Source organism: Electrophorus electricus, chromosome 2, assembly GCF_041902795.1.
Source record: "Electrophorus electricus isolate QZ-2024a chromosome 2, ASM4190279v1, whole genome shotgun sequence".
In the NCBI taxonomy this organism is placed as follows: domain Eukaryota; kingdom Metazoa; phylum Chordata; class Actinopteri; order Gymnotiformes; family Gymnotidae; genus Electrophorus; species Electrophorus electricus.
This window is the reverse complement of record NC_137498.1, coordinates 22,083,778-22,098,662: the sequence shown is the minus strand read 5'-3', so window position 1 is coordinate 22,098,662 and position 14,885 is coordinate 22,083,778. Positions and strand designations below refer to the sequence as shown.

At 46.0% G+C, this 14,885-nt stretch overlaps 1 protein-coding gene across 4 annotated transcripts in view; it reads right to left on the bottom strand.

The window, feature by feature from the left end:
• The window catches only part of nbas (NBAS subunit of NRZ tethering complex), a 120,087-nt gene that overhangs the window by 59,672 nt on the left and 45,530 nt on the right, over positions 1 to 14,885 (bottom strand). For 3 of the 4 annotated variants that reach the window (XM_035528768.2, XM_035528767.2, XM_081695601.1), the window contains 9 exons: positions 14,640 to 14,869; positions 11,288 to 11,400; positions 8,837 to 8,950; positions 7,389 to 7,502; positions 4,899 to 5,056; positions 3,829 to 3,900; positions 2,921 to 3,097; positions 2,461 to 2,574; positions 897 to 1,020 (listed from right to left, as the gene is read on the bottom strand). In XM_035528768.2, the coding sequence (XP_035384661.2) occupies positions 897 to 1,020; positions 2,461 to 2,574; positions 2,921 to 3,097; positions 3,829 to 3,900; positions 4,899 to 5,056; positions 7,389 to 7,502; positions 8,837 to 8,950; positions 11,288 to 11,400; positions 14,640 to 14,869 (1,216 nt within the window). The remainder of the gene's footprint in view (positions 1 to 896; positions 1,021 to 2,460; positions 2,575 to 2,920; positions 3,098 to 3,828; positions 3,901 to 4,898; positions 5,057 to 7,388; positions 7,503 to 8,836; positions 8,951 to 11,287; positions 11,401 to 14,639; positions 14,870 to 14,885) is intronic. The other variant, XM_035528769.2, reaches the window with a different exon arrangement.

Below are 14,885 nucleotides of genomic sequence, written 5' to 3'. Positions count from 1 at the left end.
AAAAAAGCAAACAGAACAGGAATATAATGGAATAAAACAAAGACAAAACAATGAAAGAAAAGTCATGGTGGCCCATTCAAGGCACACCAAATAAGATGCAGTAATCGAATCTGTCTTGTTGGCAGCTCATCCTGTGCTAGCGGATGCTAACCACGGCATGCCCCATGGCTCAGCACTAGGCCCCAAGAAGTTTCATTATTAAAACTCTCAAAAAACATGGAAGAGTAATTATACGCGTGAACTGAAACTTCATGGCTTAAGCATTTACTGTGGATGTCATCATGGAACGAGAACCAGGTGTCAGGTAGCAAGAACAGCAAATCCAGCTAAAACAATCACAGAACCCTTGTGTTATTAAAGCACCAAGTATGCAAACACCCCAAATCCAGGAACACAAACAGCCTTAACGATTATAGGAAGAGACACGCTCAATATTTCATGGAGACATGGATCTATGACTGGTGTTGCTGTCTCTGCATGCACATATGCTTTCTGAATCTCCACCGCTATGTGCGTGTTGTTGGTCAAGTGCGAGCTCTCTTCTCTCACTACGCACGGGCTTCCATAGGAAGGTGACTCAACGCTACCTGCACGCCATGGAATGACGCTATGGAGAGAGACAGACAGAAGGAGAGCAAGACAGAAAGGGAGAGAGAGCGCGAGAGAAAGAGACAGAGGTTCCCTGACTACAGCTAGAAGTCATTCGCAGTCCTTTGCCAAAGAGTTCCCTTGCCCTCCTCCCTTACCTGTTGCCGTCATCGATTCCCTGCAGCGCAGGGTCTTTCTACTCTGCCCGTCTGCTATTCACGGCTGCGAGCATGCGTTAATTAACCGCCTCCTCTGTGGCCCCCACAAATGCAACCGCTGGATGGGGCTGGGATGGGGCATGGGCGTACCTTCGGTGGCTGGGAAGCAGCGTTCGCCCTCGCTCCTGGTCTCAGCCAGCTTGCCGGTGCGCAGCAGCACTTCTGCAAAGCTCTCCTGTGGAACATAGTTATAGGACGAGTATACGTCCTCGATCTGTCTCACTCACACACACACACACACACACACACACGCACACACACACACGCACACACACACGCACACACACACGCACACACACACACGCACACACACACACGCACACACACACACACACACACACACACACACGCACACACACACACGCACGCACACACACGCACGCACACACACGCACGCACACACACACACACACAGAGAGAGAGAAATAAATAAAATAAATCACATTCGATAGCCACACGATCTCCATAAACAAACACTATCTGGTACTAAAGAGCCTGTGACTGAAGAGCCAATGACATGCCACCTTTGCCATGCATCATTTCATGACATTTCTGCCCTGCTAGATGTGCTCCATTCAACCAGGCACATAAGCATCACCGATCCTCTGTTGCATCACTCACTCCAGAGATCCAAACAGCCTCTGGAAGGACTGTGCGATGGGAGCCTTTGGAAAAGTCATTCCTTGCCAGAGCATCTGAACACAAGAGTAAGTTCACCAGGTGCAAAAATCAAGCATTTAGAATAGCGCCAACACACTGCCACTGGAGCAGTGGTAGCATGTTCTTCTGGAGTGATGAATCATGTTTCACTATCTGGCATTCTGGGAGATTAATGTGGCTTTGGTGCTTGCCAGAAGAACGCCAGCTATTGGAACACAGAAGATCCAGGAGGAGGTCTGGGGTGGTTGGGGCTTCAGACTAGGCCCCTTAGTCTATTGAAGCGTAAGGTGCATGATACAACATACACAAGCATTTCAGACAACTCTATACTTCCAGTTTTATGGCAAACGTTTGGGGACAACCCCTTCCTGTTCAACCATGACTGTCCCAGGGCACAGAGTGAGGTCCATAAACACATGGTTTGATGAGTTTGGTGTGGATGAGCTCCTATACAGAGCCTTGACCTCAAGCCCATTACACATACTTTGGGATGAATCAGAACATCTTGTAGGAGCCAGGACTTCCTGCAAAACATCCGTGCCTGACCTCATAATGGGCACAGGCTCTTAGACACTCCAAAGTGCGGTGGAGGCGTGACGGTGCTTTGGCAGGTCAAGCTCATTTACATTATTAAAGGAAAGTTGTGAAGTGCAGTGATGCCATCTCCAGCATGCAAGTGTGTGCTGTCAGTATAAAACGCCTTCTGCGCTAGACTCTCCATATCTGTTATTCTCTTTCACAGGGTTTGGGCAGACCTTACAACACAGAGTAGGTGGGAGGCTGCAGGTGAGCGTCAAAAATTTTACATGAAGAAAAATGTTTTCTGGTCACCTCCCTCTTATCTTAAGTGGCTTGGTTTTGTAATGGGTACAGCAAACTCATGACGGTCAGGTATTCACATACTTTTGATCATACAGTGCACAGTCACACATGCAAACAAGCATAAATTCAAAGTATACTACAATAAACTAGATTAGGAGAGGAAGGAACCAACCGGGCTGACGTAGGGTTCATCCAGTATCTCCTCATAGATCGCGCTGCAGCCCTGTCTCTCCAGGTCTGTGTTCTCATTGGCCACTCCGGTGTGGTGCGACTCTGCCCCCAGCCCCTGCCAAAACCAGAAAGCACCGGCATCGATCAAACGTGTGGCAAAGTTGGCGAGCCTCCATGCACATTTGCTGGGATCCCGGCGGGCGAGAAAGGCCTCAGTTTCCCGCTCATGACAGTCAAGGTCAGAGCAGTCTGCGGATCTGGCCTTGGGAGCCAATCGCCTAGCTTTTTTTTTTTTTTTTTATATATAAAGAGGAGTGCAATGCATGGACACTTTTCCATCCCAGTGGAGTGATCTGGGATGGAAAAAACAGGTTAAGATGCATGAGCTCGCTGTGTTCAAGGGAGGGTGTGTGTGTGTGTGTGTGTGTACCTTGTCTGACAAGCATGTGCAGTTGCCTTACGTGCAGTGGATGGAGGTATCTGATGGATTCCCTCCACCAGTGTGGGTCGCTGACGGCGCTCAGCACAGCCTTGGTGGTGTGGGTGGTGCTGCTCAGCACCTCCATGGTGCGCGCTGTGGTCCTCTGGAGGAGTGGCGGCGGCAGAGCTGACCCAGGACCTCCACCCACCTGTGGTGACTGCCCAAACACGGAGCTCAGAGTTGCACATACACTGTACACCCAGACCACCACACGTCCAATGTAGAAGCCACACACAACTAGAGGGTTCTCATTTAAATATGATCGAGTAAGTCACCACGGCCACTTTGCGTGCATTTAATGTTTCTACACTGACCACCACTCTGCTGACCTAATGAAATTCAGCATACCTCACCTTATATCTTATATCTGAAATTTCAACCACTGAATTACTTAATGTGAGACATTAACAAGTGCCATCTTGTTAAATAACACTATGAAGAAGACAAAGATTAGGCAGAATGGCACTATAATGTATGCAGCTGGTAAATTAGTATTTAAAATGCACAAAACCATCTAAAACGCACGCACACACACGTGCACAAAAAACAGCACTAAGCAGTACACGAGTCCTCTAAAAAAAAAAAAAAAAAAGAAAAAAAAAAAAGGAAAAACTTCAGCTCATCAATACTTCATTTAATTTTAACTACTCATTTAGCCAACAAACAGCATGTGCGAACACGCGCGCACACACACACACACTGCATGAATCTTTAAACACTCTTGTGGCTGGTATTTTAACACTAAGCTTGTGGCTCCACTCCTGCAGGCCGCTGCATTTATGGCGCGCGAGTGCTTCTCAGCCCCCACGCCAGGCCAATGCACATCCCCCCCCCCTCTCCTCTGCCACCCCAGGGGTGTCAGTGTGTGATCGGGCGCAGACTAATTACCTTATCTGCCTCGTCGCTCGCTCCTGTGGTGTGGGAAGGGTCGATCTTGTAATTCACTGCCTGGTAAAGGATCTGTTCAAAACACAAGGGGAAACGGAGGAACACCACCTCAGATCTGGATTTTTGGTTTCTTCTTCATAGCTGGCTGGTTTGCCAGTGCCTTACAAACCTCGAAGGCCTAATTAATTATGGACAGATTCAGCGTTAGTTTGGTCCCTGCTTTTAAGGGAGAGTGAAGCCAGAAGCGACCTGCTGTGAAGCCGTGTGACAGCGAGCAGAGGAGGGAGGGGCTTGACGGTGTGAAGGGACACTTGACGGGAAGGCATTCTTCAAAAGCCCCGTCTCAGCTGCCGGAAAGGCAGAGGCTTCACGGTGGGGAATGACATTGAGTTTGTGTGTGTGTGTGTGTGTGTATGTATATAACAGTACTGAGTGCTGCTTCCTTTGTAGTCTGTCTCAGTGCCAGAACGATTGCTGTGAGAGATAGTACACTAGCTCGTCCCAAAGTACTCCACTGGACACAGGTGCACGTCTAGACTCTAAAACTGCGCTCAGATTGGTAGGCCATAAAGAACAGCTCATAGGAACCAGCACTTGTGCAGAAGCTATTAAAACTTTACAACACAGGCCCCGTTGTGACATTACAGATAATGAAACTTTCCATAGCAGTTTTGTTGTTTGTTTGTAGGTTTCTGGCCTGATCCAGTCAGCAACCACAGGTAATGTACAAAGAGAAAATAATGCAGGAAGTCCAGATAATGTGTGTAAAGGTGTGTTCTCTGAAACAGTGCAACTTTTTATTTCTAATAAACAGAACCTGACTACAAGCAACAAAACTAATCGAGACCGGCAAAACGTTGCATTCTTAACTTCGTTTCCAACTGAGAATCACCAAAAGTAAACTGAGGCTTGCTCTTGTATCTACAGGCTAAGTGTAGCTATCGGGGAGCACAGTCAGTTCGTTTGATGACCCAAGACCAGTTTGAGGATTCCCCTTGTACTGGCATCACTAGAGGCAGGGGAAACCAGCTGTTCCTAGGTCAGTGAGAGGAGCATGAGAGGAAGCGCACCTGGGTCTGCAGTGAGCTGGAGGCAGCCAGGAGGCCCTGAATGTGGGCAGGGGGGCAATGTGTGAGAGAGAACGCCATCAGCTCCTGGCGAGCAGAAAGACGCGTGAAGCCCTCACACTGACCCAGGCGTGCACACACATCCCAACCGCCGCTGTAGCCTAGAGAGAGGGAGAGCGAGAAGATTTGGCAATATTGTACCTAAATACACTGGTGCGGTCATGCAAGCAGAAGCTGGTGAGGGACATTTATGATAAGCAACCACGTTGATTCCAAAGAACCTCTGTTTACAGTGGCCACGCACACAAAGCCACCTTCTCATTCACACCAAACCGCATACTTGGGGACGCAAGTGGAGAGGCCCTCACCATATGGGGAGACGATCCCATTATCTGAATGTTACTCGTCGCTGCAAGTTTAAAATGCCAGTGGCAGCCAGCAGGAGCTAGCTAACGTAGTATAGACCTGCTGCTTTGGCAGGATCAAGACTGGTGCTTAAGGAAGATGAAGAAACTAGGGATGATGGAAGGATTCATGCTTGCAGGGGGAGGGTCCCTAAAATTTTCCTGCTGGAGAGGGTCGATGAAAATGTGTTTAGATATTTTACCTAATTATCTGTCATATGTTATACATCATGTACTTTGAATACTACTGCTAGAAACTAGCATTAACTATTTTAATCTAAATGTGTTTCTTAAACATGTTGCAAGAATGGTCTAGTGTTGAACACAAGAAAAGATGTCAGTGTAATGACAATAGAGCCCCAAAAACATCTGATCTGATACTCCCGCCAACCTGTATGCTACAAAATGCACTGGACTTTATTAAATGTTCCAGAAGCACTGCCATTTGAGGCAAAGTAACCTACCGGTAACAAAAGTACCATTAGGTCCACCAGAGGTTGCTGGAATGGAACATTTTATCCCAAAATTTGGATGGGGGGGGGGGGGGTTTAAACACTAAACCATAAAATTAATGTTTGAATATCTCTAATACACATCAAACCCACCTCCCCAGTAACAAAGACAAAGAGATTAGAGACATGGTAAAACAGGTGAGCCCAGGGATCCTGCAGGGTGTTGAGCATGCCTAACCCCTAATCACACACACACACACACACACACACACACACACACACACACACACACACACACACACAGTCCTCCAGCAGGGACTGATTCACCCGTCATTCTCCACATGGTTTCTCCTGCCCTCTTCTCCACCTTATGTCTAACGTCTTTAGCTCTCTTCATCCATCTTCCGAATCTACAGGCTCGTGTGTGCGTGCGTGTTAAAAAAAGCGAGTAATTAGGAAATTGTGCGGGAGGAAGGCTAACCTATTTCCCGCTGTGCTGTTATTGGGTCTCTGAGACTGCTGCCGATAGCAATCAAAGATTAGGACTTTCTGCGTTCTCAACCCTCTGTTAATCTGCCCAATGCCACACCCACACCCACACACACCACTATCTACCTCTCACATCCGATGGCTTGCTACTACACACAAACACATAAATCTCCCCTATCTGATTGTAGAAGTACACATACGCACACAACCCAACACACCCACCCACACAGCAGTAATGAAGATTAGTCTGTTTTAGTTTATTTGGAAGGAAATAAGAGTGTGTTGGTAAAATGCAGTAGGCAGCCTCTGGAACTATGAGAAAATGAGAACAACAATCACCACCCTGTGCCCCAACCTCCAACGTAGTGGGCCCAACTACTTAATCACTTTATGGCTTGGCTCTCTCCTATCCTATCCCTGCACCTTCTCGGAAACAGCCCAGGAAACAGGTGCACTTGCATTCAAACGCCCTAGCAACGTTGAGCCTTCTAAACGCTTGTTATGGTGGCTTAAACACCCACAATCTGAGTCCATTAAAAACACCTCATTTATCAAAAGGAAGTGCAAATAATGCCAGAGTGCGAAGAACGTCCCCCATGCGCTGGGTTGCCGTGGTTTCCGGGGGAGGGGCACGTGGACGTATGCTCAGGACACAATCTGGATCATTCATGGTTTATTCTCCTAGTCTGGCTCCATCAGGGGCAGAAAGGGAGGTGATTGCAGTGTGAAGTATATTCCCTTTAGTTTAGAAGTGCACTAAAAATAGCGGCTTGGGACACAAACGCCCGACTTTCGGCTTCTGTTCTTTTTGCGTTAACAATAAGTAACGCAGCATTGCTGAAGCGCAAGAACAGATTGTGAATAGAAAACACTTTTCTTTTTTTTTTTTTTGCTGCAGGTTAATGGAGATTAGGGTCTTAAATACTAACAAAATGCCTGGGACATCTTTTGGAAAGAGCCGTTTGAACGGGTGGAACTGCCTTTCAGCTGAACCGCATTATAGGTTGTACGTTTTCCTTGGAATCTCCGTTATAGAACTCTGGTGGAGATGAGAGATGAAGGAGTGAGGAGGTAAAGAGGTGCAGCAGGGCTTAAACCGGAGCCAGAAGAGGCAGAGCAGGCACGCAGGGGTCCGTGCCGTGTCCTACCTGCAGACATCAGCTCCTGGCAGTGGATGAAGGAGGCTTTGTAGTCCTGACACAGGAGAGCCTGCTCAGCCAATAGGGTAAGGACCTGACCCTTCCGTCTAGCCTCATCACCACCTAGCCATGCACGCACGCAAAAACCACAAGACAAAGCAGTCAGCGCATTCATCAGGCAGCACCTGCTCACCACCATGACAGCAGTGGGAGTGTTTTTATTTTAAACAAAATAAACAGCAGTGGGGGAAAATAAAAAATAGAAAATAAATAAATAAATAGACAGATATTTATTTGAAAAAAATAAAAAAATAAATTTTTGATGCTCTTCAAAAGCTTTTCCTCGGCATAATGGACTGGTAAGTCAATACACCACAAACTAACCATGAGAAGATCAGAGAGAGAGAGAGAGAGAGAGAGACTAAGGGCAGACCGACTGGCTTTCTTCTTTTACCCAAAACTAAATGGGACCATGTCTGCCTGAATTAGAATGTGCCAGGTCTCTCGTGCCGAAATGGATGAAGATCGTAATTCCATCTGCGGAATATTCCACGAATACACTTTCAAAAATAGCTTGAGACGGCGTGGTGCCAAAATATTAATTTGTTTGGCAAAAAAAAAATTATTTCCTCTGAGGGACTTTTCCCCCTTGATAACTTCTTGGATGACTGCTAAGACATTGAGCAGATTTTTTTCCTCTCTCAAATCAACTGCGGCACTAAGATGCATCCAAGATGCTTTGATCTCTGTCCAAAGTAAGCTATTGCATTAAACAGGAAAGCACATGATCAAGGGGGGGGGGGGGGGGGGGGGAAGGGTCTCTTTTGTGCAGGTGATCAAAGTGTAGATGAAGTTTAAGTAAAGATATTGGAGTTTATATCCTGTGATGCAAGCACAGGTGCATATCAAAATGAGTGAGCTTGCTCACTGGCACACAACTCATCACTGATGGAGGGTGAATAACACTTTGATACACACACAAAAAGGCATCATTGGGTCTTGGAAGGTTTCCACATCAGATCCCATCATACCTGTCACAGCGTTTATTTATAGAGAATCAGTGAATTCTACACTAGGTGTGTGTGAGAGAGAGAGAGAGAGAGGAGAGAGAGAGAGAGAGCACGCAATCCAGTTATACCAATCTGTTTCTGATCCAGTGACAGTCCAGACACATTCAGGAGTGAACTATGATTGTATGGATTTACGTCATTTTCACAAGCTTGCCAACTTGACCAGCCGATTTACTCAAGCATTAACTAAAGATTCCAAACCATTCTTGTCTGTGCAAGTCAACCTCATTCACAAAGGAATCGATTCTGCATTGAATTTTAAGAGCTAATAACATCTATGATTTTTGAACCTGAATGAATCGGACCTGATTGCATCAGACCTTATTACACCTTCAACGGATCACATGACAGTGGCACTACTGTGGGGATGCTGTGGCGGAACTTTACCGGCCACGTGCAGCAGCCAGGCCAGGTCCAGCATCTGGGTGGACTGCTTATAGGCCATGGAACACTGACACATGCACTGCTTCAGCAAGGACAAGCGGTCATCTTGTAGACGCACTGGAGAGAGAGAGAGAGAGAGAGAGAAAAAGAGAGAATTTTTTAAAGTTTTACAATACATTACTGACCAATATATTCACTCACACACACACACACACACACACACACACACACACACACACACACACACACACACACACACAAACACAAACCCAGTTCCACCCAAACAAAACATGGTAATGGGGGAAAAAATGAAAACAATTAAAAACAATTTAATTAATGAAGAAAAAAGACCCTAAATAAACACCAGTGTAGGACAGCTACAATAAACACCAGTGTGGGACCAGTATAAATCTTCCAAGCTGAGTCCATCATTGACTACAGCGCACAGGACCCCCATGTGGCCAAACGGTCTCAAAGCTGCCAAAGAGTCATTCATCCCTGAATAATATCTGACATCTGAGCACATTCTAGATCTCAGCAGTCTTTTAAAACCACTGCAACACTGCCACTGAGTCCTTCAGCAGTGTGGATCAAACTCATCATTTCGCTTGCCAAAGTATAAAATATCAATATCAGAAAACAACTGAAACTGTGCTTTAGAGGGCAAGTGACGCCCGAAACAAAAACCAAAACAAATAAAAACAAATTCTAAAAGAACATATATATATGAGAGAGAGATTGTGATGACTGCTAATGAGTCATGGCTACGACTGTTGTTAATTATTCCAACGATTTGGTTCGTTTTAAGCAATTTCACTGATGTACATTAGTAAAATGAAAGACCACATCTAGCCATCTGTACACAGGGCACAAGCAGGGCCAGAGCAGCGCAGAGCTGTACCAAGCCCCTCCCTCGCCGATGAACAGAAGCGTGTTGGCAGAGTGATGTGTGCTAATTGGACAGGGGTGCAGGCTGTCTCTGATGCCTGGGTCCCATGGTGAAGTGTTGAACAGCTGGGTCAGGCTGGGTCCACGAGGGAGGGTCAGAGCCAGCCAGCAGTCCTGGGGGGGGGGGGGTTGCACACCTGAGCACCACCCAGCCGCAATCAACCCAGCCCAGCGCCTGCCAGGAATGCTAACCAAACCCGAGCGCACATGTGTGGGCCCCCACCCCAACCTAGTAAAGGGGAAATAAAGGAGTTATATAACAGACAGCAGAAAGCACCTGATGGAATAAATAATATAACATTTACAAATACAGCATACAGAGAGTGTGTGCGTGTGTGAGCAAATTGAGAAAGAAGTGAGACCAGGTGTTGAATCACGCCTCACTCCAGTGCTAGCTGCCAGCTGGGTGTGTTGAGAAAGAAAAGCCACTGGTGCTGAGCCACACTGGGAAACAGGGCCTTTGCTTATGTATGCATGTTTCCTTTTAAAGTTTTAGTGGAGAAACTCTCTGGCTAAGCTTGTGAGATAAGACAGCTCTTCCCTAAAAGAAGTCCCTCTCCATTAAATGTTCCAATAAAGCATGAAGTACAAGCAGTTTAGGACAAGGGTAGACAGGGAAAAAAACATCTTGGCATTTAAGCAGAACATCACCATAATTTCCTCACATGTCCACAAAGTATGACGGGAACCCTGGACACCACAATAAACGCAGAACAGGGAAAGATTTGCCATCCCCAAACTGCACCCAGTTTCCTTTAGATGAGGGCTGCACAATATGGAAAAAATCATGCAATTCTGTTGCTACACTTATGATATACTTTGCAATATGGTAAACACAGAAGGGTGACCCTTTGATGGGACTAATGAGAGGGCTGTATTGTTTTTACCAAAATGAGTTCAACCTGCTTGCTCCGAGCATAGACAGGACACTCAGAAGAAGTGTAATGACGTATTGGAAAGCTTGTTTTCATACTGTGGCCTGATTTGAATTCCCTGCAAGGATAGCCCCTTGTAACACTTAATTTTCAAGGGGGCCCAATATCAGTGATGTCAGCATTGCGATATTGATTAATAAAGGATATACTGTGCAGACCTACTTCAGAGCAGCAGAACACGCAGACAAATTTACTACGTTGACCATAGTGACCTTTCTTGAAACAAAGGTTACAGTATTAATGCAGAAAAACAAACAAACAAACAAACAAACCAACCTCTTCCCATATAGCAAAACAGCAGAATGCACAAACTGTAGTGGCTGATTAATTTCAATGATGAAAGCCTTCCTTGCCATGGAGTGCAACCGAAACATTTTCTACATTTTGACTGATTATTTCAGATTAGATCAAATTTATCATAACTTTGGTCCTTTTGTTTAAATCTGAGTATTCCTTCAAGCTGGCCGAATAAGACTGGAATCCAGGAGGGGAGGAGTCTAGGGAAGAGTCTAAGAGAGAAGTTGGCGGAAGAGGTTAGCAGGCTCGCGGGCCAGGTTGTCCAGGGGTTTACCTTGTAAAGGCAGGACCTTGACACCAAAGTCCTCCAGCCTGGAGAGGGCGGTGATGAGGTCCAGCTCTTCTTGGATCAGAGGAGGGCAGTCGGAGATCAGCCGCAGACATGACCTGCATCACACAAATAAACAATATGGAACTAAAATGTGCCTTATCCCAAGTTCAGTGGTTAAGGTACTTGACTTGTAATCAGAAGGTTGCTGGTTCAAGCCCCACCACTGCCAAGTTGCCACTGTTGGGGCCCCTGAGGAAGGCCCTTAACGCTCAATTTGTACTCAGCCATAATTGTAAGGCGCTTTGGATAAAATGTCAGCTAAATGCCATAAATATAAATGAAATATTTCAAAATGGAAAAAAAACAAAAAACCCACACCACCACCAACAAAAGAACATGCTTGACGTTCATCCAGGCAAGAAAAGAAAAATGCCAAACTCTCAACAATGACCTTTTCCCACTCTAACCGAGCTTTCAGGTGTTAAAAAATGTACAAGGCATCTTTTCATTCTGGCCATCTTTTTAAGTTCAAGATGTACAGAAGCCCATTAGAAATAGTGAAGAACAATGCACATGTAGATTAAAACACTCACTATACTCTTCCAGTGGTTATACTCAAGCCTGTTTTAGTAGAGTCTTCCTATTAAAACAGATGCAACATGCACAAGTTAACACAGATGCACACTCTCTCTCTCTCTCTCTCTCTCTCTCTCTCTCTCCACACACACACAGTAAACCCTCCTATGCACAAGTGGAACCTCCTTTATATAGCTAATTTAGATATACCTTATCCAAGAGATATTTTCCAATTTGTCCTTTGAAGCATTTTCAAGTTTTAACAAGATTACTGGGTTATTACTGATTTCGCTTTTGAGGAAAAACAGCAATAAACCACCAACTACTCATTCCCCTCATTATTGGCTGAACGCTCTTTGCCATTTGACCTCAGGAATTCTACTCAGTTCAGGAGCCACGCCCTATACAGAGGGAATACCTGAGTCCTATTAAGCACATTTTTCCAACAGGAACAATGGTCAGTGACAGGAAAATCCATATCCCCAACACAAACGATTGAACTGCGGCAGCTTTTCATGAACATCCTAGACAAATATCCCACTCCCTGAAATGCAGCGATGACCTGCAAAGGCCATGTGAAGAATACACTTCACAGGAAGACTCGAAGGAGGAAGCTCCTGTTCTGGCACTATGATAACAGCTTTTTACAGTGACCAAGCAGAGCTGGCAGTGCAATATTTAGTCAATAACATGAAGTGCACTCCATTTAATCAAAATATCCTGAAATAAAAAATATATTAAATGGAACGCTTGATATGAATCAGTGATGAGTAATGGGGTCGTTGTGCCTCAAACCCTGGGAGTGGGTTCTCGGGCTAAAACTCACATGTCTGTAAAACACACTCAAGCATTCTGCGATACACTGCGCATGCAATATTCTGAAAGTGCTTGCGTGCTGACAGACAAAACCAAAACGACTCTCACATTTGTCAGAGTGGAGAGAAGCTGGCTGGAGTGTGCTCGCCTCAAACAACTCTAGCAGGCCGCCCGAGAACATATTGAGGGCTTTAGGCTAGTCTCCATGGCTCAGCTGGAACGATGCATCAAGCGCGCCCAGTCACACAGTCACTCGCAGCCGCGGGAACCATACGAAAGCCAACATTCTCAGGCCAGTGTGCAGTGCTACAATATATTCTGATGCCTTATTGGAACGTTTACTGAAACCTCTGACCTGCAAACAAGAACGCACTCAAAGGGCGGCCACTAGACACTTCCTGACGAGATTTGTGATTCTAGATGCATCACAATATGATCACTGGATCATGAAGGATACTTGTAGCAAATTAAAGTTATGAATTCAAATATGGCAAACAAATATATTTTGAATTTAGCAAATACATACTAATATGGATCAAAAGAGCTGAATATGGTAAACATGGTTAAGAATTACAAACCAGTGATAACCAGTAGAACCTGCACAGCTCCAATACTCCGAATTCGGTTATTCCCATACAGTTCTCATCTCTATGACAATGTAATGTGGTACAAATCCTTCTATCAAACATGGCCCACAGACCCAAGAGTGCAAGCTATGCTTTGATATCCTCCCCTTCTCTTCGAAATATTAGAATAATGAGGAAATTATTAATTACATCTTACAAATCCAAACTGATCGATGCAATTGCCTACAGTCAAATTAGATGACTTGCAGTTATCAAAAAGGAGACAATTCAAACGAATGTCGCCATTCCTCTGACACATCTACCCCCACTGAGTGGCCACTGGGAGGGGAAAACCCACCAAACTACACCAGGAAATTTGAGAACTCCAAGTTAGAGGCCAGAATTCTCCACTTCCTGTCAGGATCGGCAAGTACTTTGTGAACAAGAGAAAAGAATTTCAGAATAGAACAGCATTTCACCACATATATGAGTGCATGATGATCACTTCCCTGAACAAGAAAGGCTCTCAAAGGGAGGGCAGATCTCTGAATACGTCTCTTGAGCTGCTCAGACCCATCTTTTGGCTCTCTCACTCACACTTCCAATCTATCCCTCCATCTTCCTGCTCTCCCATAGTCATACACCGACAGCCTTAATTGTGTTCACATTAACCCGAATATTCCTGCTTCCTTTCAGCTGGTCCATTAAAAGCCTTGCAGCTATACTTATGCTGTCCTTCACAGCATTGTGTATTGTGCGTGGGGCTGTTGGTGAGCAGATGACGGCCTAATTACGGACCCACTTTGCATCCGACCCCATGGCGCCGGACACGCAGTGTCTCGTCTCAAAACTAACCCAGGAACGAAGACAAAGATGAGACATGGGGTGGTGGAGGAGAGAGAGAGAGGGAGAGAGAGAAAACGCATGATGTGTTAACAGCCTTGGACAGAGTGTAAGACATGAAAGAGAGACAGAGAGGAAGACAGAGAGAGAGAGAGAGAGAGAGAGAGAGAGAAAAAAAAGTGAGCAACACTAACTCTCACTCGGACGCAGAGCAAGAGGAAGCCATTATGCCTGCAAGCATGTTGAAAGTAGCTAATGACAGTAATAACAATACAGTATTTCCAGCTGTGTTTCACCGTGTTTCATCACTCCAACTAATGCAGGCATCCTGCTGCTTTATGCCCCATTCTCTCTTAGAAGGGCTGTAGATCGATAACAGCAGACACCTTGCAATCGCCTCAAACTCACTGCAACGTAAAGTCGGGTTTTCACAGCCACAGCAGAATTAGCAGAAACAAACAAACACAGTGGGGGGGGGGGGGGGGGGGCATTTGTGTGCACGCGTGCAGAAGTTGCTCCGTAGGGGCAGGGGTAGCCGGGGGTACGGGGCATACCGTGCCAGGCCGATGCACGGGTCACTGAGGGTGGCTGCAGAGTTGAAGTACTCTCGGGCGGAGGCCAGTACCAGCTCTACACTGCAGGCATAGCCCAGGCGGGGTAGGGCTTTGCCCCGGAAGGCAGGGCCAGCAGGTGCATCAGGAGCGGCGGCACTGCTCTGCATCAGCTGTCCCGCCAGGCACACGGTCTCCTCCCGCCCTGAACACAGGAGGCTCTCGACAAAGATCTGCAGCCAGAGGGAG